The sequence below is a fragment of the Microcebus murinus genome, chromosome 6, assembly GCF_040939455.1.
Source record: "Microcebus murinus isolate Inina chromosome 6, M.murinus_Inina_mat1.0, whole genome shotgun sequence".
In the NCBI taxonomy this organism is placed as follows: domain Eukaryota; kingdom Metazoa; phylum Chordata; class Mammalia; order Primates; family Cheirogaleidae; genus Microcebus; species Microcebus murinus.
In genome coordinates this window covers 33,723,131-33,749,393 of record NC_134109.1, presented here as the reverse complement: position 1 = coordinate 33,749,393, position 26,263 = coordinate 33,723,131, and the positions used below count along the sequence as shown (strand labels likewise).

The following is a 26,263-nucleotide window of genomic DNA, read 5'->3' as shown; positions in this document are numbered from 1 at the left end:
TTCATTGTTAAGTCAGTCACCAGCAAATATTGATGGTGTACCTATGTGAATTACCTGGAGATCTTAGTGAAAATGCTGATTATGATTGGGGTAGGCTGAAATTTTGCATTTCTAACAAGCTCTGAAGTAATACCAAACTTTTGGTACATGGATCACAGGAAGTAGCAAGGATTTAGTAAATTCAGTTATGCATCTAATATAAATTTTAAGCCAAAACTATTGAAGATACAAAGTTGAAACAGACATAGATACTGTTTTTGAGGGACTGCAGCTCAGTAGTAAAAATATTTTAGTAAGTTCCAGAGCTTAAGTTCAGATTTGGAAGTAGAATTCAAAAGAAAGGGATTAAATATAAGAGAAACTGTGAAGGGTAGTACATAAAGCAGAACAGTGTCAGTGATGATTTCTCTTCATCTGGATTACAAAGCCTCAAAATGGTATGTGTATGTAAACACAAAATGCCTACAAAACCCAGCTATTGGGCCTCTTTACTACAATTTTATATCCCTCTCTAGCAACACATTATTTCCTCATCTTCATCCTCCATTCACAATCTATCCTTTCTTGGCTTTTGTAGCTCTATTTCCTGTGCTTCATTTCCTAAATACAGGTTTCTCCATGGCTTACCCCTAGCTTTCTGTCCTTCTAATTCCTTATGATGATGACTCCCAAATCTTATATCCGCAACCCAGATATGAAACTAGTCAAGCCTGGACCTTCCAAATTAGTACAAATTTATGTGAGTTTATATACTTTTAAGCACTATCTCATTTCTACCTTAAAGATGGGATTGTAGATTTCCTAGTTTTCTTTCCTCTTGGCTGGTTCAATAACCTATTAGCCTCTTTTTGTCCTCCTAGCAGCATGAGCTAGGGGGAAAGGCAAACAAAGAAGTTTGGATAGGTAAATAAGTACAGAGTGCTACAGGTGCCAGCCAAGGCTGTGGTGGCCAGAACTTAGTTAAGATATTAGTCATTTGAGCACATATATGCTTCTCTGTTTTGGCATTTTTCTTTTCTGTCAGTTTCCTGATAAATTATCTTTAGGAAATTGCTATCTTGTATGGCCTAACCAGGGTGGGAAGAGGATTTGTTAGTATTGGGCTAGGGTTATTTTGTTCCCCACCAGACAGTAAACTCCATGAAGACTAGAATAAAGTGTGTCTTGGTAACCACTATGTCCACAGCACTTAGTAGGAGTACATCTCCTAGATTAGATGGCCCTCCCATTTTTTCCTGTATCATCTTCTCTTTCCATGAAACCAACTGCCACTATTCCAACTGTACAACACTGTCCAGAAGAATCTTACAGGATCCCTTCAAAGTCCAAAAACCTTAGCCACAGGAACAGGCCAGAAAGTATGGCACTGACAACCGAATTGCATTAGTAACTAAGACACATCCCTAAAAAGTGCACAATGTAAAGCTTTGTGCCTGCAGTGATTTGTTTTATATTTCTGATGAAAAGGATCTCAGTGGGAGGGCTTCCAGATGGATTTGGCAAACTTTTAATTTTAAAAATTGATGAGCTGCTCCCTCAGACTGAAAAAGAAGATCTTACACATTTCCCTCTTGAGTATAACAGCAATAATTATGATCCAAATACACAGAATCCACTTGAGGAAATTTTTAAAAATACAATCCAGCATTAGTTGAGCTTATAGTAATATAATCCCTAAAGTTTATATTAACATAATCCCTAAAACTGATTTTAACTATTTGATTACTTCTATTTCTACATCAACTTTAAGACGGCTCAGTAATAAAGCTTCCAGACTGCCAACCTGGACCTTCTTCCTTTGAAGGCCTGAAGGGCTGGGGAATACCCATAATTAAGAAAAGGGTTCTCCTTTCTGGAAAATTGCCGTCACAGAAGACTGCCCCACTCAAATCATGCTGGGTTTGCTTGGCTCTGTCATAGATTGGTGTTTGGGATTTGAATTGCCTGCTCTTGCTGCTGCCAATTTGTGAAGCTGCCTCTTCACATTAAAGCAAGAAGCAGAAGAGGAACAAGTACTGAGATAGCAAATAGGCTTCTTATAAAACTGGCACATTTAGCAGGAGTTATCAAGACAGACTTAACAGTACAGTTGCTATTTGGGCAAAGCCTCACAACTTCCTATTTGTGAATGAAACATGTCCTAAATTCTTATTGCTTACCTAATGTTCTTAAAATAGGATTTTCTAATCATCAAGGAGAATTTAGATCTGAATTTAATTGGTTCTTGTCATCTTTACAAACTGCCTGCTTCTCCTATGGAATAAATACCCTTTTCTGCTTAAAATGCAAAATTTTAATTTTTAAGTCAACCTAATACATTCATTTTCTCAACATTTATCAGCAGAGGTCTCTCATTTTCTATTGGCTAACAAAGAATATTCTTTCTACCTTAACAAGCATGTGCCTATTAACAAGGGATTCTTCCCACTCTCTATGAGAGACTTTTTTAGTGGTTATTACATACAGTTGCCTTTCTTAACCCTTGCGAGTAGGTATTACAGTTGATGTTTTGTTTCTTCTAAGAATAACCTCTAGGTATTACTGTAGCTTTAGAAATTGTTTTCCTGGATATCACTTATCTCCAGGGAGAATGGCCTTTATCAAAAAGTCCCAAAACAATAAATGTTGGTATGGATGCAGAGAGATAGGAACACTCCTACACTGCTGGTGGGACTGTAAACTAGTGCAACCTCTGTGGAAAGCAATATGGAGATACCTTAAAGAGATACAAGTAGATCTACCATTTGATCCAGCAATCCCATTACGGGGCATCTACCTAAAAGAACAAAAGACACTGTAAAAAAGACATCTTCACTCAAATGTTTATAGCAGCACAATTCACAATCACAAAGATGCACAAACAACCCGAGTGCCCATCAATACACGAGTGGATTAATAAAATGTGGAATATGTATACCATGGAGTACTATTCAGCTATAAGAAACAATGGTGATATAGCACCTCTTGTATTTTCCTGGATAGAGCTGGAACTCATTCTACTAAGTGAAGTATCTCAAGAATGGAAAAATAAGTACCATATGTACTCATCAGCAGATTGGTTTCACTGATCAACATCTAAGTGGACATATAGGAATAACATTTATCAGGCATTGGGCAGATGGGAGCCGGGAGGAGGGGATGGGTATGTAATACATATTGAGTGTGATGTGCACCATCTGGGGATGGACACGCTTGAATCTCTGACTCCGGGGAGGAAGGGGGGAGGCAACACATGTAACCTAAACATTTGTACCCCCATAACATGCTGATATAAAAAAAAAAGAAATTGTTTTCCTACCCTAACCTCATAAAAAGTACTATCTTCCAGAAATTCTTTCCTAATTAAACCAATTTTGATCATTCTGTTCCACTCACCATTTATATCATTTCTCCTTATACATTTTCATTTTAATTAATATATTAATATTTTAATTCAATGATATTAATGTAATTGCTTATTTCAATCATTTCCCTAAATTTTTTTTCATATGTTTTCTCCATTAACTTGTAAACTTAAAGGCAAGGACCATGCTCATGTTTTCTTTTTTCTTTATGTGACTCCATAATACAGAATAGCCAGTGAGACTGAAGAAGGACAAAAGGATGGCTCTCTATAGTTAATTCCATACATGAAGTAGACACACAAAACATTTATAGTTGAGGAATTTATCCTTGACTTCTGAAGGAATTAGGATATGATTAATATATGTCCCAAGCTATTTTTATTATCTTGGTATGATTAACTGTAACTATTCTTTAATCTACAAATCCTAGAACTTTTTCTCACCATCTGACTGTCATCTTCATTCATCTTAAAATGATACAATTTGCAGTTGGTATAACAGATGAAATAGGAAACTAATTAGCAGCTGTTGTCCATCTGTGTGTTTATATAAAATATTTTAAAATAAAAATGCATTTGCATTCTGAATATTCTGAAATTCATAAATCTTAAACTTGGGTAAAGGCTCTGTCTTGGTTTTGAGTTTCATAGCAGACTTCACGATAAAGCAAAAAGAATTTTTGCGAGAATCAGAATTATAGTAATTTAGGCAGATGAAAATTTTAGAAAGCAAAAAATGTCTTAACTGGAAGTGGGCCCCCAAAGAAATCAGAGTGAAATCTGAAAAGATACAGTGTTCAAAAGATGTCATATCCTCTAGATATATTTTCACAGAAACTGGTTAGTTAATATAGTTTTGAGAAAGCCACATTCATTCTCTAGTAGATTTATTTTGAAATATGCTTCTCCTTTCTCTTTTTTCTACCTTTCTATTAAGTTCAAGCTTCTTTCATATGTGATTAAGTTAAAACTCTAGGGAGAGTATTATAAATATTGGTAGCCATATCCTAAGTTGAAGATGAATGTCATGGCTTTGGGAAGAAAAGATGCTTTTATTTTTTTCACTCAGGTCAAATAGTAGAATATTCCTAATGTTCAAAAAGTGAGAGGGAAAAGAGTATGATCTACAAGATGCGATTACAAGGCTTGGGTCAGTTTCTCCCTCTAGTCTTTAGTCTATGTGTAAAAAAAAATAGTCATTGTTATTATGTAACTTTGGGTATTTCCACACTGAATACAATATATTAGAATCAAAAGGAACATATGATGTTAGCTAATATAGTCTTTCACCCAGTAAAGGGATTAAGGAAAATAACTTAGCTATCAGGTTTTTTGGGTTTTTTTTTTTCTTTTCTTTTTTTCTATTTTTTTTTTTTTTTTTTTTGAGACAAGGTCTTGTTCTGTCTCCAAGGCTAGAGTGTAGTAGCATCATCATAGCTCACTGAAACCTCAAACTCCTGCGCTCAAGTGATCCTCCTGCCTCAGCCTCCCAAAGTTGCTGGGACTACAGGCATGCAGCACTATGCCTGGCTAACTTTGCTATTTTTTGTAGCTCTTGCTACAGGCTTGTCTTGAACTCCTGGCCTCTAGCGATCCTCCTGCCTCAACCTCCCAAAGTGCTAGGATTACAGGCATGAGCCACCACACCCAGCCAATCATCAGGTTTTTATTTGAATTCTTTTAATGAGAAAGATCTTGTTGCCTCACTAAGCAGCACATTCTATTGTTCAATGGCTGTTATAATAAAGATGTTTTTCCATTACACTGAGCCAGTCTTTCTCCCTATTTCTCCCATCATTTAGTCCTAATTATTCTGCCCTACGAAGCAACACCAAATAAGTTGACTCCCTCAACAGCCTTTCAGATATTTTAATACACAATCTTGTTTCACCTTAATCCCTTCTCAAAGAAAGTACTATTATGGTTATGTAAATTTTTTTTTTTTTTTGAGCCAGAGTCTCACTTTATTGCCCAGGCTAGAGTGAGTGCTGTGGCATCAGCCTAGCTCACAGCAACCTCAAACTCCTGGGCTCAAGTGATCCTACTGCCTCAGCCTCCCGAGTAGCTGAGACTACAGGCATGCGCCACCATACCTGGCTAATTTTTTCTATATATATTAGTTGGCCAATTAATTTCTTTCTATTTATATTAGAGACGGGGTCTCGCTCTTGCCCAGGCTGGTTTCGAACTCCTGACCTCGAGCTATCCGCCTGCCTTGGCCTACCAAAGTGCTAGGATTACAGGCGTGAGCCACCACGCTCGGCCTATGTAAATGTTAAGTAGTATCTTTTTCCATCCCTAGACAGTATTATTTACAACTATAATATAATTACAGTTGTAATAACTAAACCTATTTATTCCCAAAGCTACTGTGGAGAGATTGACTTGAAATCATGGTTCATTCAGCTCATTTACTGAGTGCCTACAATGTGCAAGGATTTGGCAGGGCAACCATGAAGCCTGGATGAAATGAGAACCTGTCTTGTAAGACAGTTACATGCTGTTGTATCATCTTTAAAATTTGCCTTTTATCACAATTTGTTGCCTCTCTTTATCAATTTAAGTTATTTTAACTTTAAATCCCATTTTGACATTAATATTGACACTCCCGCTTTTTTGCTATTTACATTTGCATGTTGGCTTTTTGCCCTATATGTTATTTTCAGTCTTTCATCTTTTTAAGTGTCCCTCATAAAAATAACATTAAAACTGAATTTGAGCTAAAAAAAAAAAAGGCAATCGTACATCTGCTTTAAATTACTATAATTCTGATCTTAGCATAAGTATTTTACTTTACCAGGAACTTTGCTATAAATGATTCCCTTGATGTTTTTGCATTCATCTTACTCTTTGTTTACTATCTATACAACTTTATTATTCCTTACTTTCTTTCCCTATTGTTAGTCTGACCATAGTATTATTTATTCCCTTTTATCCCCTTATTACTTTGAAAATTATGCTATACCTTACCATTCCCCTTGTGTTTTCTTTCTAATTTCTTTTTTTTTTTTCTTTTTTTTTTTTGTGTGGGGGGCCTTCCAGTAAGGACCGGAAGACCTGCTAGACAAATTCTAAAAGAGCTGTAACACTTCTTTCTAATTTCTAATACTCATAATCAAATGTATATTTATCTACTATTATATAAAAAGAAAGTATTAACTATATCCCTCCTACAACACATTTCCATTTCTCCTATGGACCCCCTAAACCAATAAGATGAGATCTTAGAATACTTTTATTTCCCCCATCTTCCACCCCTCAACTTTTAGGTAATGCTGAGCTAGTGCTTTTATTAATAATTCTAGACTATTAAGTTTTCTTTTGCAGTATATCTCTACAACTTTGAGAATCCATATTTATTACATAATTATAATTCCTCTGCTTATTTAGTCATTAGCAAACTCAGTTATTTGTTAAAAGTCTGAAAGGGAATATGAAGTAAATATTAAAAAATATTAGCATTTCTCAACTACTGTGAGAGACGGATACATGGATGTTTATTACACTATTATGTTGGAAATGTTTTATAACTTAAAATATAATATGAATCAAAAAACTAAAGTAACTATGCATTCTGGAACTAAAAAAAAATAAAAATAAAAAAAAACTAGGCCGGGCGCTGTGGCTCACGCCTGTAATCCTAGCTCTTGGGAGGCCGAGGCGGGTGGATTGCTCAAGGTCAGGAGTTCAAAACCAGCCTGAGCAAGAGCGAGACCCCGTCTCTACTATAAATAGAAAGAAATTAATTGGCCAACTGATATATATATAAAAAATTAGCCGGGCATGGTGGCGCATGCCTGTAGTCCCAGCTACTCGGGAGGCTGAGGCAGAAGGATCACTCAAGCCCAGGAGTTTGAGGTTGCTGTGAGCTAGGCTGACGCCATGGCACTCACTCTAGCCTGGACAACAAAGCGAGACTCTGTCTCAAAAAAAAAAAAAAAAAAACTAAAGTGAATTTATGTAAATAAGTTCTTAAGTTATGTTTAATCAAAATTTTAGTTTCTTTCTGAATGTAAGATTCAGAATCATATTTGTTTCATTCCTTAGAACTGTACTAACATGTCTATACATACAGTCTTTTGCTTATCATCCTGAACAAATCCACACCTGTTGCCTTAGCATCCTCTATTTTTGATGTTTTTGCACAAGAGTCTCCTGTGAGAATCTTCCTATGACATGTCATATGCCTGAAAAAAAAAAAAAAAAAACTATACAATCACATCTGATTAGATAGGGAATGGAACATTTAATGAGAAACCAAAAGTTGTAGTCCCTGCTCTGCCACTTACAGCTCTATCTAAACTTTAATATGCTCTTTTGCCTCTCTGAATATCACTTACCTTTTTCTTAAAATGGGCAAATAATACCAGTTCAGTCTACTTTACAGATTTATTTTGAGGTAATAAATGGAGTTATAGATCTTCTGACTATTATCATATATTTGTACTGTCTCTCTAGTAAGCCATGATGTCTAACTAGATCCTTAGATACCAGAAATGTACAACAGAAAGTAGAGTCAGAGAGGGGCAAAGGAGGATAAAGAAGGGCAGGTCCATATAATGGGTCCAGTTTTGTTACTAGACAAGATGATCTTTCCAACTTTGAGATTCAATGGTTTTATGGATCTACTAGCCACAGAGTAGAAAGTGGCATTAAGCATATTCTTTAAAACATGATAAATTAAAGTAAGGTTTTAGAACAAAATCCCTTTTAATTTATTTCTACAAATTATAAAATTTCATGTGGACAGTTGATGACTATGCAGTTTTACAAATTAGGAAAAAAATATTTCCCGGATAATACAAAAGTAACGAGTTAGGGGGAAAAATCACTGAAAAGTATGTTTAGTTTGCAGTTATCAGCTAGCTTGTCTTAGGACCTTTATCCACCTACAAAGTTTAATACGATGATAATATGCATGTCATTGCTGCTTTGTTTCCCATGGCTTTACCATAATCCTGTAGATTCAACATATGTTATACATTACATATTGTAAGATTAGTCAAATTAGCTAATATCTCTTTGTACTAACACAAAATCATATTTTGTTGATAATATTCATTATTCATTCACTTGAACCACATCTATGTTATGCTGTGTTTGTGATGTTTTTTCCATTTGCTCCATAGGTCAGCCACTGGGCTCAGCATAATGATAACATGACCTAGCAAGGCAAGGAGCCCAGAGCTCTGGGCACCAGGAACCCATCACATGCACATTGTATAGTATTTCAACACAACAGAATAATTTGCTGTCTTTTTACCCAAAGAAAAATGAAAAGTATTAATGAAAAATCTGTTCAAAATACTTAATTCAAAAATATTTTAAATATACCCATTATTCAATATAATTCTTCTTAGATGTTTGCCCAACCAGTTTAACTTTGAAATCCATGTCAGGGATTTTTTTAAATTTTTAATGATTTATACATAGATCTACCATCAATAGATACCTTTTTTGGCTGCCTAAGCAATCAACTAAATGACTTTGAAGGGTCCCTATGTTGGTAGGCTGAACCTCACGTGAGCCATTTTTCAAACTTATACTTTTGTCCCTTCTCCTTGGGAGCTTGCTTTCCAGAGCCAGAGCAACCCCCAGTACACTTATGGACAGGCCAGTGCTAGAGGAAAAGAAGAATTTTACCCAGATCCTGTCAGAGAACTTCATAGTAAATAAAATTATTCAGGCTGGAACCAGGCCTACCTTGCCATTTGGACCTTTTACATGTAATTCTGTGAATGTATTTAAGTCCCAATCTATAATTTTCTTCTGTGTTAGTAATGGATATTCTCCAGAATAAAAACTGCAAAGCATGCTAAAGTCGAACTTTGCCAAGTTGTTGCTAGTTCTGTTTGCATGATTAACGTCTGTTAGCACAACAGCAATAATAATGACAAGTAATCTTTCTTGAAAACTTAGTTTGTTCCAGATACTATTCCAAGTGTTTTATATGTATTATGTCATTTAATTCTCATAATAACCCAATTATCCCTACTTTACAGGTGGAAAACTAAGGCAATGAGAAACTTGTCCAAGGTTACATTTCTAGCAAGTAGTGCAGCCAGGATTTAAGCTCAGGCAGTCTGACTCCAGAGTTCACATTCTTTTTTTTTTTTTTTTTTCCCCCACACCCCTCTCCAGAGTTCACATTCTTAATCTCTATGCTATGCTATGCCACCTCCCTACTAGCTTATCTCTTAGAGAGCCTGTGGAGGTAGTGTGTCTGCTAGGTATCAAGTTCTTCTCCTTTCTTCTCTCATGACAGGATAAAAACTAAAATGCTATCCTAGTTATAAATCATGCCATCTGGAGTCTTTCTTCTTCCTCTCTATCAAGTAGTGCATTAATAAGGTAAAGGCACATGAATAAACTTCACTATCATGAGAGATATATGCTATCTCATTGAGAGATCATTTGGTTTCAAGTTTAACAAAAATTGCTGAAGCTAGGTTAAGCAAAGAAGAGATTTTGAGGAGGATATAGGGTTACCTCATGGAACCCAAAAGTAAGAATACAGCTGAGCCTGAAAAGGGACTAAAAGTAGGAAATAGAAAATTGGAAGTCAGGATTAATCCCTTTATAGTTGTTCATGTTAGATATCCATAAGCAAGAAAGGGAAAGGAAGAGTCAGGTAGTGTAAAGGCAAACACTCCCTCCTCCACAGATAAGAAGTTCTCAGAAAAGAAAGGTGTTGACTGAACATGTACTTCTCAAAAGGCACCTTTTCTCTGTACTGCATCGCTTGAAGGGAAATGCCAAGTGCAGGTCACATTGGTCAATTGCTTTGTATGGATTTAAAGTAGTAACTAAATAGTCCCTTTCAACTATTCCCTACTATCCTGTCCTCCATAAGTCTTCCTGCTTGGCATTTTGTTTATTCTCACTTGATCAATCTCAAGTTCGGTCTTTTCAACCCTTCTAACATCCAGAGGATACGACTCTTTATTTCTCTCCATCTCCTCCCCAGGCCTTTGACCTGTGCCATCAAAGGGCCTTGTGCACTTGCCTTTTCAGTTCACATTGAGGAACCTACCTAGTTTTAATCCCTAATATTCATCTTATACTTTTACCCTTTCAGAACATTTTGTATGGTCTCTGCCTTCCTTATCCTTTTTTCTCTACCCTTTCTTTTCCCAATAAACCCCTACTGGCTCTTCATATTTCTAGGGACCCCCTCCCTCATTTCCTAATGACTGGGATAGGTAGGACAGGACATGATTTTGGAGGGCCCTCAAGCCTAATAATAGATGAACTCCGAATTCTTAGGCTTGAGGGCCCTCCAAAATCATGTCCTGTCCTACCTATCCCAGTCATTCCCAATCAAGTCCTTCATTATAGCCAGGCCATTTCCCATAGTGATCTAGAAACACCACAGACATAATCACTATTCCAAGCCTATGCTAATACAGACCCTCTTGCTTACAAAGCCCTTTCCCATTCCTTTCCACCTCTCAAAATCCAGCTTATTTCTCAGGGCCTTACTTAAGTCATTCCGTCTAAAGAGTCCTATGTGATCTTTCTAACTCCTAGGGTGACCAACTGTCCTGGTTTTCTTGGGATTTCCTAGGATTTCTGACTTTCAGTACTAAAATAGAGATATTCCTAGGCAAACTAGGATGGGTTAGACATCCTTCAACACCTCACTGTTTCCCCTCATTATACTGCTTTGCTAGAGCAAAAAGCCCTGTGAAAGCACGAGTAGTCACTACCTCAGTACTTACAAGGTCGTTTCTCCACAATAAGAGTTATGCTCCCATTGGGCAGAGACTCTTTTGGTTCCCATTTCAATCAGAATATAGTGCTGTACTCATGTTAATGCCACCTACTGGTGGTTTGGTTTTAAGTTAGCACTATATCCAAAATCTTTTCCTTGTGTGTTAATTTATTTGTCTTTCTTTTTTTCCAGCCCAGATGATTTACTCAATGCCTTGAATGAAGGGATCAGTCGTGCTGATGTCATCATCACATCAGGGGGTGTATCCATGGGGGAAAAGGTATGAAAATATGGGGCTCATGAAAATTTACCTGCTGCCATGTCCTTGCATATGGTCAATTAACTGGTCTGGTCGGCATCTGGTATTTATAACCAGGCCCCCACAAAGCTGAAAATCCATGGGGCTTCAGAAATTACTGGTCTTGATTCAGTGTGGTGGGTTAGGGAGTTTACCTCAGGAGCAGGCTGGAGAATCCTACAAGTTGCAGAATGGTTTTTGCTGTTCCCCTGGAGACTTGTAGTTTGTTTCTCACTCGATTTTATTATATTAAGCTCCCTTTATACATGATATTTACTCCCAAGGTAAAGCTCCAAAATCCTTCCTTCTACTTAAATTTAAACATGATCTCCCAGAGCCAGCCAACTCACCCACCACCTATTCCAAACCTTACCAAGAGCCTTTAGCTCCACTTCCTCACAGAGAAGAAAGAAAGGATTAGGCTTTTCTTTTGCCTCTCTTTACAAAGGTGATAAATAATAATAATGAAACTATATATACACACATATATATGATTTTATAGAACTAAGATTATTTGCACATGGTAATGCTTACTCCTATTAAAACCTCAATTTGAATATTCTCAATATCATTAAGTATATATATCTTAATGAAATGTGTTCATTCATGATAACTGTTGGGTCCATTGAATGATGTCATAAACAAAACATTCTTTACCATAATAACCAACCTTATGTCTTGGCTCGAAAGTATTTCAGATCACGTGCTCACTTTGGCAGCACATACACTAAAAAATATTTCAGACCACAAAATGTTTTGCCAGCCTAGAAGCCCTTTCCATGTTTTCTTTTATCTTATATTAATGACTAAACTGAAAAATTATGGTATTTTCATAATAGCCGTTTTTATTAAAATTCGTATTTTCAAGAGCTTGATTTATTTTAAACTAGATCTTATATATATCATTGTTCTTGGTCTCTGCCTTCTCTAGCTATAAAACTGCCTAAATTTATAACCTAACTCTTTATACAGTAAACTCTATTGGCTCTGAGAGCAAATGTCAGAATTTAGTTGCCTAAACAGAGAATGCCAGCCTTCCATTGACAAACTTTAGTTTTAGAGTGTTTGAGAATAGCACTTCAGTTGCCAAAAGCCATGGAAGAAAAAGAATCTCAGTCTAAGACAACCATCACAAATTACCTCCAGGAGTGAAAGTATTGAAGTATGTATAGATGTTCTTATAGCAGACAAATTGTTGGGTTAATGTTCCCTTAAAGTCTCCCAAAAGTCTTTTGCACCAGGTAGAGCAAATTGCTGCAGACCTCTCCTGAGATCACAAAGGCTAACGGGCTGAGGTCTGCACTATGGTAGAGTTATAAGAAATAATTTGCAACACGTCTGTCCTCATTACCATCCAACTGTCTGTGGTACTCTAAATATCACAAGAGCAAACCCTAATGTCAGAACTATTTAAATGTTAAATTTGTTATTTCCAGAGATTGTTTCATATATAATCTATCTTAGCTCCTAATTAACTGAATTATGGGGTAATACCTATTTGGCAGACTAAAGTCTATCTTTTCTAGTACTTTTGGAGAGGTAACAAGCTTATAGCATACACAGGCTGGGCAGTTGTGGCTCAACTATGGTAAGGACAGAACACTTCTCAACCTAACCTTCTTTATTACTGCTAACAAAGATGTCAATTATCCTAAGGATTTGCTCACAAGTAAACAAAGCCAATATAGTTAAGCATATTGGTTTTATTTATTTTACTGTCTCTGTGGTAAGATATTTATAGTAAACCTTTAATTTAGTAGGAAAGAGATTTTAGGAACACAGTATTCCTTAGGAGCTAATAACTGTCCTTCTACCTCCTTGAATGGGAATGAGATAATAGAGAACTAGGAAGAAAGAAATAAAACATACTGCAGCATATTCCTGCCAGGCAGCAAATTCTAGTTCCAAAGAGAATTGCAGGGTACCTTAATAGCAAAAAGAAAAGCACCAAAAATAGAACATCTGCTTCAGCCCAGGACATGAGCTTGAAAACCAGTTACAGAAAATACAGGGAGATAGAGGAAAGATGCAGAAGCATTCTGTAGCAGGCATGAATCTTAAGTGCAGAAACTCAGGTATGCTGACTTCTACAGTATGGCCATAAAAAAAAAAAGAAACTCAGGCATGCAAGAAATTTATTTCATTCAATTTAAATCATACTCTGAGCACCTATACTACAAGACTGGCAGGAAATTTTATTTAAGCCACAAAATGGGGCTCACTCCCTCTAAGACTTATGCCAAGGAACCTGGAAGTCCTTGCACCAAAACATCAGGGAAACACATCTGGTCACTAGTCTGTACTGGATAAATACAGGATATTCTTCTAGTGCTATTAGAGCTCAGGTCTTTGCTCCTCTAAGGATAAAACTGGAAGGGCATTGTCAAATCTCCAGTAACTTCCCATAAAGCAAACAATTTCTGAAATATTTATAGTAATAAAATTTTACCTATACAGATCTAACTTGGGGCAGACTGCACATCTCTTCTCAGATATGACAGCTCATCCCATGAAACTGTTATATCAGTAACACATCAAACACACCCAATTATTTCTAGCATTTCTTTTTATAAAATGAAAGAATAAATCTGGGATTTTTCTAGGGACCCTCTAGAAAATTTCAAAGATAATTTTAGTTGTAAAAGATACTCTGAAAATTATTTCTTCAAAATTATGTATGATCTTTAGAAGGCAAAATCAAAAGAGCCACCAAAAAAGAATTGGGTACTTAATTAAGATAGGATCATAGGGACCTCAAAAACAATACTTGTCTACTTAATTTTTCAATACAACAATAAAATATTTGAAAATAAACATAAAAATAACATGAGTGCAAATAACCTTGACTCATTCATAAATGAGGAACCTTTGTTCTTTTTTTATTTCTTTAAACAATCAAAGACAAAATAAACAGAAAGCACAAAAAGGCCACATATACAAAAAGAATAACCTGTCATATTGTAGGAAAGACATTAATTGTTACCAAAGAAATAAGCTCTTCAAAACTGAGTGAACTCACTAAAATTTATTTCTCAGCTTCATTTCAGACACAAGTATTATAAACCAAGGCAAATAAAAGTGTATTTCAAAGTTTTGTCCTTTATTATATGTTCTTTTATATTCAGGAACAAACTAACACTTCACTTTAGAACAAAGAGTGTCCCCCCAGACCTCTAAGAAGAGTCCTTGAGACCTTTTTAGTGGGCCTGCAAGGTAAAACTATTTTCATAATAATATTAAGACTTTATCTGCCTTTTTTTATTCTCTTCTCATTCTCTGGCCTTCCCTCATGAGTGTGCCTTCGTGTTTTTCCAGCAGTTAAATGATGTGTGATATCTTACCAGATCAAATGCAGCAGATATGAAAATCCAACTGATTTCTATTAAATCAGACATTAAAGAGATTTTCAAAATTATAAAACAACCTATAAAATATAAGTTACTTATGTTAACATGAAATGCCTTTATCATTGCTATTTTCAAATGAACCAACAAATAAATGTTTTTGTTGTTTGGGTTTCTTTTTTTTTTTTTTTTTTTTTGAGACAGAGTCTCTCTTTGTCGCAGGAGCTAGAGTGCCATAGCGTCAGCCTTGCTCACAGCAACCTCAAACTCCTGGGCTCAAGCAATCCTTCTGCCTCAGCCTCCCAAGTAGCTGGGACTACAGGCATGTGCCACCATGCCTGGCTAATTTTTTCTATATATTTTTAGTTGGCCAATTAATTTCTTTCTATTTTTAGAAGAGACTGGATCTTGCTCTTGCTTAGGCAGGTTTCAAACTCCTGACTTTGAGCGATCCGCCCGCTTAGGCCTCCCAGAGTGCTGGGATAACAGGCGTGAGCCACCATACCCAGCCATAAATGTTTTTTTAAATTTCTTAGTTTTAATTTCTAATGCAGTAAACATTAGTAGATATAACTCACATAAACAAAAGCTCTTGGGGATCCTTAATGAATTTTAATTTATATAAAGGGGTCCTGAGACCAAAAATTTAGAAAACTGTACTTCAAAGAAAAAAAATATTCTTTTTTCTTGAAAAACAAAAGAACACACATAGTTATACTTCTTTGTTATTATTGCTCCTGTTATAATTACAACCTCCCATATTAATTATAATGTTTAAGAAAACAACTGATTTCTATTTTATAAACTAAAGAGCATAGGTAATAATTGAGAAATCACATGCAGTCATTTTAGCAGACTAGCAAAGCTTATAAACACAAAGAATACAACTTACTACAGCCACATACATTCCTTTTATACCTTCTTAATGTAGCAAAAATGAACACTTTATGTCACCCAGGCTGGAGTGCAGTGGCATAATCATGGCTCACTGCAGCTTCCAACTCCTGAGCTCAAGTGATCCTTCTGCCTCAGGCTCAGCCGCCACCATGCCTGGCTACTTTTTTGTCTTTTTAGAGACAGGATCTGACTATCTAACAGGCTGGTTTTGCACTCCTAGCCTCAAGCAATCCTCCCTCCTCTGCCTCCCAAAGTTTTAGGATTACAGGCATGAGCCACTGTACCTGGCCTAAAATGTATACTTTTATTATATTTAAGATACATAAATAAGAGAAAGAACGTGGCTGGATTTTCTTGATAACTAAAATTATTAAGGTAGTCTTATTTGCCAAAGATTTATCTTAACTATATGAACTTGCATTCTTAAAATTATTAGGACAATATTTTTTAGTAAAGCACATTTAAAATATTACAAGTTAAATGTCTTTACTATCTAGGAATTTTAGAAATATTCTATTTATATAAGCATTTATTTATCTCTAAGCAAATTAGAACAGGGCACCTTTAATTTAAGAGAAAATATAATTTTATGTATGAATACCCTCCAGAAATAGGAAAACATTTCACACTCACAAAATGAAGTAAACACTTTTCTGTATTACAGACACATAGACACAAAGACATAAGGAACATATAGTTTTGTTTCTACCTACAACTTGAGCTGTATATCAAGAGTAAACACAGAACCATAAAAATTAATTGATGAGTCCACTATTAAAGACCTATTTTCCTTCCTAGAAGGTACAAAATCCTAATTGATTTGGTTTCAAAATCAACTAATGAGAAATAAACAAGAAAGACTAATAAACCAGATTCTCTGTCTTCTCTTACCAAAAATGGAATAGATTTGCATCAGCTATTTACAGAGATCACCAAATGGTCAGACCATAAAACCAAATCCCAGTCATTGCTACCACAGGGGCAATACCTTATTGGCTGTGTGTAGAAAAAAATACAGAACCAAAATTAAAATAGAGGGGTTAAAAATAGAGAAATTGAGATTAGAATTTCCACTTATGAATGTATGGTAAGAGGGCCTATTCAGTCCATTGCATTCACTATCAGTTTCTATAGCTTAATTATTATAAAATAGCCCAAGGACACAAATAACCCAGAAGGTTGTATTACACTGGACACTCAGTAAACTTTTTTTGCACATTTCAAAGTCTTTCACAATTTTTCTGATACCGGTGTTTGTCCTTACCTAAGTTGAGGAAAAGATCTTGCTCCTTCATTCATTCATTTTTCTTCTTATCTGACTCTGGGTTCCAGAATATCAGACAAAGATCCTTAATGCTTCAATAGGTAGATAAAAATTTAAGAACAATGATGATCCTCAGCCTTTATCACTATGTGTGATACAAAGTTTCCCTCTGTCCCAAGGAATATGAAGTCCTTTTTCATGTTCAAAAAGAATGAAATGGGACATTTTTAAAAATGGAGTTTTTGTAAGAAAAATATTTTCATTTATTCAGTAAATATTAATATACAAGAATCTGCTTTCCAAACTCTGTATCATAACCTTTAAGGGCCTGCACTATGGCCTCTGCTTCTCTCTCCAACCTCAGCTTATGCCTCTTTCCTACTCATTCCTATTGCCTATTCTGTTCTAGGCACATTCTTTATTGCTTTAGATGCTTTTCTGTGTACTTCCCTCTTGCTGAAATTCTCTTCCCTCCATGCTTCACATGCCTGAATCCTTCTTATCCTTTAGGGCTTAGCTAATGTATCGCTACCTCTTCTAAAATGCCCTTTCCTTATTCTCCATCTCACCACATTATTCTCTATCCCAGTACCTGCTTATTTCCTTCATGGCATGTACCACAAATTGTAATTATTTTATTTGTTGGTTTACTTATTTTTAGTTGTTTCCTGTGCCCCCCAATAAAACTTAACAGTATATCTTTGTTTCAGGGACTGTGTCTTTCTTGTTTACCGTTAAATCCCTAGCACATATGGAATTCCTGATACAAAATAGGCACTCACACACAAATGTTTGTTGAACTAACAAATGAATGTGAATGTGTGAAAGGCATGTGCTATTCACTAGGGATTAATTATATATATACATATATATATATATATATATATTTTTTTTTTTTTTTTAAAGACAGGGTTCCTGTTGTCACAAACTTTATAGTCCAATCAGGGATACATATCAGCTATCAGGCAATTGCAATATAACTTAAGTGCATGATGTCAAAAGGACATAGTGCTATAAGAGCACAGAAGAAAAGTGTGGAGATTTCTGCTTCTGCTATGATGGAATAGCATATTTGGACCAGTCCTCCCACTGAGAACATCTATAAAAACTATATACAATTTTTTAAAGACAAGAAAAAGCAGGTGTCTGAAGAAAACAACCAAGATAGCCAAGAGTCAGGGTACCTAGAGGAAAGTGAGCCACAGAGAAGTAAAACTGGAATTCTTTACCATATTTTTCCCTCAAAGCAGTTACTAATTTCAAAGCCAGGAGTGAGATAGGAAGAAAAGTATAAATGGTACAACAGGCTAAGAAGCCAAGGATAAAAAAGAGTAGCTAAGAAGGTAATAAAATAAGCAGAATTTCTATCAATCTTAGGAGTTCAGCGCCTGCCATGGACAAAGGAGCCTGGCAAATATCTCAGGCTTTCAGCGTAAACCTTTGAAAGGCTGTGCTCTAGAATAAAGACAAACTAGAAATAAACCAGCCTTCACAGGGACTGGAATCCAGCATCAAATTATCTCAATCCCTCATTAGATCAAGATAATCTGTGTTTACCTTAACTAACTGCCAACAGAAATTAAATTCTTTCTGGAGAAAAAAATCATCATCCAGAGCTTCTTCAATTTTTCATAAGCAATGTTTGGGCTTCAATTTTAAAATTACTAGATATGCCAGAGATAGAAAAAAATGACTAAAATTTAAAAGAAGAAAACATTGAAAAAAGAGACCTAAAAACAATTCTGATATCTATATTGTCTCACATGGACTTTAAATAGCTGTTATATGCTTAAGAAGAAGGAATGACACAGTGGCAAATTTCACTAGAAAACTGGAATCCATTCATGAGAATCAAACAAAAATTTTAGAAAAAGGATAGAAAATATGGAAAAGAGTAAAAGACATGGGATATTGTGAAAGGTCTAACATACATATAATTGAAGTTTAAGAAGGAGAGGGAGAGAGTGAACAGAAGCAATATTTAAGATATTGGCAGAGAGTTTTCCAAAACCAATAAAAGACATCAAGACAGAGATTCAAGGAGTTCCACTAATCTCAAGCCAGATAAATATAAAGAAACCACACCTAGTTAATCAGCAAAATTACTGAAAACCACAGACAAAAAGAAAATGTTAACAGAAGGACACATTACCCTGAAAGGACCAACAATAAAACTTACAGAAATGATTCAAATGGAAATGATGGAACCCCAGAAACAATAGACTGGCATTTGTAAAGCTCAGAGAAAAATTAGTACCAATATGGAACTGTATATCCATCAAAAATTTCCTTCAGAAATGAAGGGGAAATAAATACATTTTTAGCCAAACAAAAACTGTGCAAACCTACCCTAAAGGCAGATTTTCAGGCAAGGTTATGAAAATGTGGAAATGTAGAAAGGATTAAAGAGCAAAGAAAGTGTTAATATGTCAGTGAATATAAGTGAGTGTTGATTATATAAAATAATATCTTGTGAAATTTAAGTACATATAAATACTATATATTAAACATAAATATAGTATATACTGGCTATGTAGTATATATAGAAAATAGATATAATAGTTAAAATATAAACATATATACATGCACATACATTTATAGTTAAAATGTATGTAAAATATATAGCACACAATAGCATAAAAAGTATAGAGGAATAAACTGAGTTAACATGTTTTAAAGTTCTTATATTATATGGGAAGTGATAAAAATACCAAATTATGATACTGTAATAAGTCAAGGATACATATTGTAATCTCTAAAATAACCACCTAAATAACAATATATAATAATATAAAAATGTGTAACTAACAAGCAAATAGAAGGGAAAGAAAATTAAATAAAAAATATTTGATGACTCCTAAAGAAGGCATATAGAAGAAGAAAAAAAGAAACAAAACCAAAAATGACAAATACATAACATATAGTACAGTGATAGTTTGAAGCCCAAATATAGCAGTAATCATACTAAATGTAAATAGAATGAATCCTCCAATTAAATATTGTCATTCTGGATTTATTTTTTAAAACAGCCAATCATATCCTGCTTATAAGAGATACACCTTAAATATAAGGACACAGAATATTGAAAGTAAAAGATTAGAAAAAAGTTGTAACAAAACACAGCTATATTAATATCACAGAAAATTAAGGTTAAAAGTATTACCAGTTATTAAGAGGAACATTTTATCATGTTAAATGGTTCAATTCATCAGGAATATATAACAATTCTAAATTTATTACATCTAATAATATAGCTTTAAAATAAAAATAAAATTATTAATAATCAGTCTGTCATCCAGTCTTGGGAATTTAGAGGAAACTAAGAAGATGACTGAGAGTGAGATAAGGATCAGGTGGAGAGAAGTGTAGAAAAAGTGAGTATTCAAGGCAGAAGGAAGAACATTTGCAAAGATTGGGGATAAGACAGCTTAAAAAACTAAAAGCAATATAGTCTTGCTAGAATGTAGACTGAGAGATAAAGAGTAATGTGGCTGCATGGGAAGAGTGTTGATGGATGAGAGCAATGATTGGTAAAAGTATGCTAGAAAATATAGGAATCTTAGATATGATATTTAAAATATGAGACTACTTTTTATTTTTTTTATTTTTTTTTTTTTATTTTATTTTTTTTTCCTAAAACTCAATCCTGGAAAGACTACTTTTTAAAAACCAGGAAATCAGGCCGGGCGCGGTGGCTCACGCCTGTAATCCTAGCTCTTGGGAGGCTGAGGCGGGCGGATTGCTCAAGGTCAGGAGTTCAAAACCAGCCTGAGCAAGAGCGAGACCCCGTCTCTACTATAAATAGAAAGAAATTAATTGGCCAATTGATATATATATAAAAAAATTAGCCGGGCATGGTGGCTCATGCCTGTAGTCCCAGCTACTCGGGAGGCTGAGGCAGAAGGATCGCTCGAGCCCAGGAGTTTGAGGTTGCTGTGAGCTAGGCTGACGCCATGGCACTCACTCTAGCCTGGACAACAGAGCGAGACTCTGTCAAAAAAAAAAAAAAAAAAAAAAAAAAAAAAAAAAAACAGGAAATCAGTAAAGTTTTATAGAGTGACTTGATCAGATTTCTCAAACTCTCTTATACTATGGGAGGAATGAGTTGGAGGAGGGTGGAACTACTGGCAATGAAATCTATTTCAGTAATCCAGGTGAGATGATGTTGGCGGAGGCTGTGGAGATAGAAGGAAACACGTTTTAAAAATAAAGTGTATTGGCCAAGCGTGACGGCTCACCCCTGTAATCCTAGCACTCTGGGAGGCCAAGGCGGGTGGATGGTGAGCTCAGGAGTTCAAGACCAGCCTGAGCAAGAGCAAGACCCCATCTCTACTAAAAAAAAGAAAGAAAGAAAGAAATTAGCTGAACTAATATCTGGTCTAAAAATATACATAGAAAAAGTTAGCCAGGCATGGTGGCGCATACCTGTAGTCCCAGCCACTAGGGAGGCTGAGGCAGTAGGATTACTTGAGCCCAGGAGTTTGAGGTTGCCATGAGCTAAGCTGAGCTGACGCCATGGCACTCTAGCCTGGGCAACAGAGTGAGACTGTGTCTCAAAAAAAATAATAAATAAATAAATAAATAAAGTGTATCACAGCTTGTAGAATATTTAAAATTTAGGCAGGTTTTACTGATGGAAAATGGCTGAGGAAAAAAAAAAAAAAAAAAAAAAATTTAGGCAGGTTCACTCTTAGTTTAGTGAACAAGATATTTACTAATAGATCTAGAGGTTGTATTAAGAGAAATTTTAAGGAATGAAATTTTTTTTTCTTTATATCTTCAAAACCAACTACAAGGCAGTGTTACATTTCATTTCCAAAAATCAGGTTTTGTTAGATCACTATGGTTTGGTCATAGCCAAAGTTTGGTTGTGTTTTTGTTAGCAAAATATAAAGTTGGAGCAATTAAACTCCCTTGACTCTCTGTTTTAGAATTCCCTCCCTATTTTTCATTTTAGTTGACTTACTTAGATTTAGTAAATCTAAATAATCTGTGGGCAAATGTCCAAGTCTCTCTTTAAGAAATGTATATTGCTTTGAGTCCATTAAGCAGAATACATGTGGGTTCTCTGATCAGACACAACTTCTTAAAACATATTTATTAATATCCTTTCTTAAACATAAAATTCTGTCTGAAAAGAGAGACAATAATTCATCAAGTAATGATATTATACATTAATATAGTTGTTTTATTATCTAACTTCCTCTATTAGAATTTCTATGATGGCCAGGGACATTGTGTTTTTTGCTCAAGGCTAAATCTCCTTGTACCTAGATTGGTTCTCATCATCATATACCAGGTACTCAGCAAATATTTATTGAATGAATAAATGAATGAATGAGGAATGAAGGAAATTTATGTTAAGCAAATCAACTTCACTAAAATAAAAAAAATGTTTCTTTTCATTCTTATAAATTTATTTAATTTTCATTTAAAATGTTGAAAGTCTTATATTAAAATGTTTGAAAATAAAGTGATTATTTTTAATATTTGCAGGACTATCTCAAGCAGGTGCTGGACATTGATCTTCATGCTCAGATCCATTTTGGCAGGGTTTTTATGAAACCAGGGTATGAAAATAATCTTGTTATTTTGTATATGGGGTTGGTTTGGCTTGCTTTAACTAATAGACTTTTAAGTGTCTTCTTTTTACATTTTCTATTTATGGATTATCTATTCTATAAAAGAAATATTACAGTATTAGAATCCTTTGCACAAGTGCAACTCCTATTTGAAAAAGAAATTCATCTTCCTTATGAATCAATGAGTTTGCTATAAACAAAGCAACTTTCCAAACTTTTTTTCCTGTTTAAAGACTAATTCCTTCTTCTTCTTTTTCTTTCTCCCCAAACTGCTTTTCTCTTTTTTTAAATAGTTTAGTATGAAAATTCACCAATATGCACAAAAGTAGGGAGTACAATGAACCACCCCCCCATTGTATACCCATTACCCAGCTTCAGTAACTATCAACATTTTTCTGTAATTGTTTTATCAATCCCTCCCCACCCCTGCTCCCCCCTACACTGTGCTTTTTTGGAAAGAGGGAGGGCCGTATTGTTTTAAAGCAAAGTCTAGACATCGTGTCATTTTAGTATATATCTCAAACAATAATAATAACAACAACATTCTCTTACATAATTACAGTAGCATTATTCATCTAACAAATAATAATACTTTAGTATCTGATCATAGTCAGATTTCTCACAAATGTCAAGAAAAAAGAATGTCTTTTTATAATTATCTTGTTTGAATCAGAATTCAAATAAGGTCCACTCATTGTGTTTGGTTGTTAAGTCTCTATTAAATGAGAACATTTTCTCCCCATTCGCTTTTTTTTGTTATGCCATTGACTTGTTAAAGAAACTAGATTACTTGTCTTGAATGGATTTGGCTGATTGCTACCTTGACTGTGTTTATCTCTGGCATATTCTATAGATTGAAAGTTAGATCTAAAGGCTTAATTAGATTCAGATTCATTTTTTTCCTTTGCTAGAGTACTTCCTAAGTGAGGTTTCACACTGCTTACTGTCTCCCAGGAGGAAAGAAAAATAACCACATGCCAAGATTTTGCATATCTCCTGAAAACTAATCAGCCCTAAGGAAGGGCTAATAGAGGCCTGGAAATCAGTTGTAAATCCTCAAGAATGCCAAATGTTGGTGTTCATGAAACATATATGGCCATGTCTTTAAGCAACAGCCTGGCTGCTCAGACCTCTGCTACTCTATGAACTCTGAAACCTTTAATTCCCTGTTCAAAGACCTCACTGTATGGGTGAATGTTCCAGCACACCTCCATGTTATCAGGAACAACAATAATGATGCTTTAGTTCAGATTGTACTCTAATGGATACTCATACAAACCCTAAGAGAATGGAGTAGGGGCTTCCCAGTTGATATAAGTGAGCTATGGGGAGCATCAACAAATTCCAGAAACCTTTTAGGTGTCAAGCTAGTCTCCCTGATATCCCTGATTTATTGGGTACCTCGTATAAGTTCTGGGACAGAAAGCAAGCTTTACCTCCACAATTTGGACATTTCTAGTATAGAGTAAAGATTATCCCTAAAAGCTGTCTTTATAACTTGATAAAATTTAGAATTCTTGGCATTATATTAATATTTCTATAGTTGCCTGTTGGGTGTGCCCTTATATGGCTGCTGCTGACAAGGCTCTTTTGTTATTGAAGCTGTTAACTTTGGATCATTCTTACAAGAATAATGTTTTGTCTTAAGCAAATATTATTATGCCATGAGTATATAGGGGTTTATTTCCCCTGTCCCCATGGTCAGTACACTAATTTGGCTAGAATACAAAAGACATCCCAAAGGCATATCAATGTACTGCTCACTAACATCAAAAATTGAACTGATTGTTTAATTCAAAAGTGGAGGGAAGAAAGCTGATATTACTTGCCCTCACCTCTAGGAGAGGATTATTTGTGTAATGTCTATTATTTAAAATACTCTTAGCACCTATGATGATAATTTTTGTAGTCTTTTTTTTTATCTGTTGTTCACCACTTGCTTCAACTTTAGGAGTTCATCTGTTCCTAATGTTTAATCTCTTTCCTTGAAGTCATATCACTCTCTGACCTCAGCCTATAAATGCTGTTCTCACATTCTGATCTCCAGAGGAAAACTAAACAATAGGTGTTGAGTTCCAAGCAAATGGCTTTCCCAAACTTAAACAAAAACTTCAAGGTCTAGCAATAGGACACTCATGATAGCAATAAAATATTTTGTTGTAGTGGAATCTTTTTTAAGTGAGTACCTTTAGAGAAATCGACTTTAAATACAACATAAGAAAGAAGGTATTATGCATTCCCTCCTCACTCTTATTATCTGTATTAGTTTGCTATAATAACATAGTTTAGAAGTTTAAGTGTGCTTCCTTTAATTGACCAAAATTTTATACTTATCTAAAGTAAGAAGAACTTAATGGTAATTGCTACTTAATAGTAGAACAAATAATATATATAAAGCTCAAATACAATTTAGCTTTGCTCTTTCCACATAGAATGCATTCAGAATTCAATTAAGCTCTTTCATTTTAGAGAAAAAGATTCTCAGAAAAGCATTTGGAGTATTAGCAACCAGATCTACCAATCACTATTTTTATGGGTCATCTACAATGAACATAGCTGTTACCCAGAATGTATCTTGGAAATTATTTTCATCACACAGTAATAATCACTGCCAAATAACCTATCCATAGATCAATATGACAATCTAATCTCATTTCTCTAAAATACAGCAAAGAATCTGGAAGTAAGCAAAAAAAATCCTCAACTACTCAAAATAGATGTAACAAAGTCCGTATACTAACACTTAACAGCACATCCTATGAGATCTTTATCCAAATATGAGCCATAAAATTAGAACAACCTTAATTCAAATCTTTGTTCCCCCATTTAGTAGCTGAGTGATTTTGGCCAAATTTCTTAATCTGAGTCTCAGTTTCCTCATCTATAAAATAGGACAATAATTATTACCTTGTAATCTTGTTGTGAGACTTAAATGAAATGATAGATATGATACAAATATGTTACTTTAAAAATGGTGAATTTTATTATCACTATTATTATTTTCATTTTAACAATATAACTATTACTACCACTCTCTGGTTCCCAAACCTAAAGCCAGCTTTAAGGGTTGAGCTGATAGAAGTCTGACATCACAGGGAACCACAGGGGAAAAAACTAAGGGGAAAAAAAACCAGAAACAATAACTATAGAAACACAATAATGTGGGGTTATGGTTTATAAGTGAAAACAACCCATAGTACTCTTTTGTGACCTAAGATCACTGTATTATATCACAGTAGAATATGTTAATAATGATGGCTACAAATCATCAAAAAATGTCAGTGTTACCATATTATTATAAAAAGTAGTAAGTGATCCATTTCTGAAAGATGAACCTGCAAAAAGAGTAAAAATAAAAATAATTTGGGTCCTTAAAGCAATGATTTTTCATCTATATGGAAATTTCAGCATTCACTAAGGATTCTGCATCACTTAAGTTTCATTAATATAATGAGATTTTTAGGTAAAATTCTATATAAGGGCTAATTAATGAGAAAAAATTACTATTCTCAATTGCCCACTCCCTGCATGTCAGTAACCCCTCCTATACCCCCATGATAAGAGTTCATGTCAGAATCTTGAGAAAGCATAATTTGAGAATGTTTTTCCAGTACTATTATTTTAATTTTGTTCTAGTCAATGATATTTATTTGTATATTTCAAAAATATCTCTTGATAGGAGGGAGGTTTTTTGTATATTGCTGAGGATAGTTTTAAAAGGTTAAGAAATACTCATCTTCAATAATAAGTAATTATCTGATAAACATATATTATCAGGTAGTCTTCTCATTTTTAAGAATGATTGTTATAAATCTTCAGCA

At 34.8% G+C, this 26,263-nt stretch overlaps 1 protein-coding gene and 1 non-coding gene across 16 annotated transcripts in view; one reads left to right on the top strand and one right to left on the bottom strand.

Annotated features, from left to right (window-relative positions):
• The window catches only part of GPHN (gephyrin), a 540,115-nt gene that overhangs the window by 501,307 nt on the left and 12,545 nt on the right, over positions 1–26,263 (top strand). For all 15 annotated transcript variants that reach the window (XM_020285734.2, XM_020285732.2, XM_076003938.1 and 12 more), the window contains 2 exons: positions 11,250–11,337; positions 22,357–22,430. In XM_020285734.2, the coding sequence (XP_020141323.1) occupies positions 11,250–11,337; positions 22,357–22,430 (162 nt within the window). The remainder of the gene's footprint in view (positions 1–11,249; positions 11,338–22,356; positions 22,431–26,263) is intronic.
• On the bottom strand, positions 6,373–6,434 carry LOC142871688 (U7 small nuclear RNA). The gene has a single exon (XR_012919905.1). It is a non-coding gene; the product is annotated as a U7 small nuclear RNA (small nuclear RNA).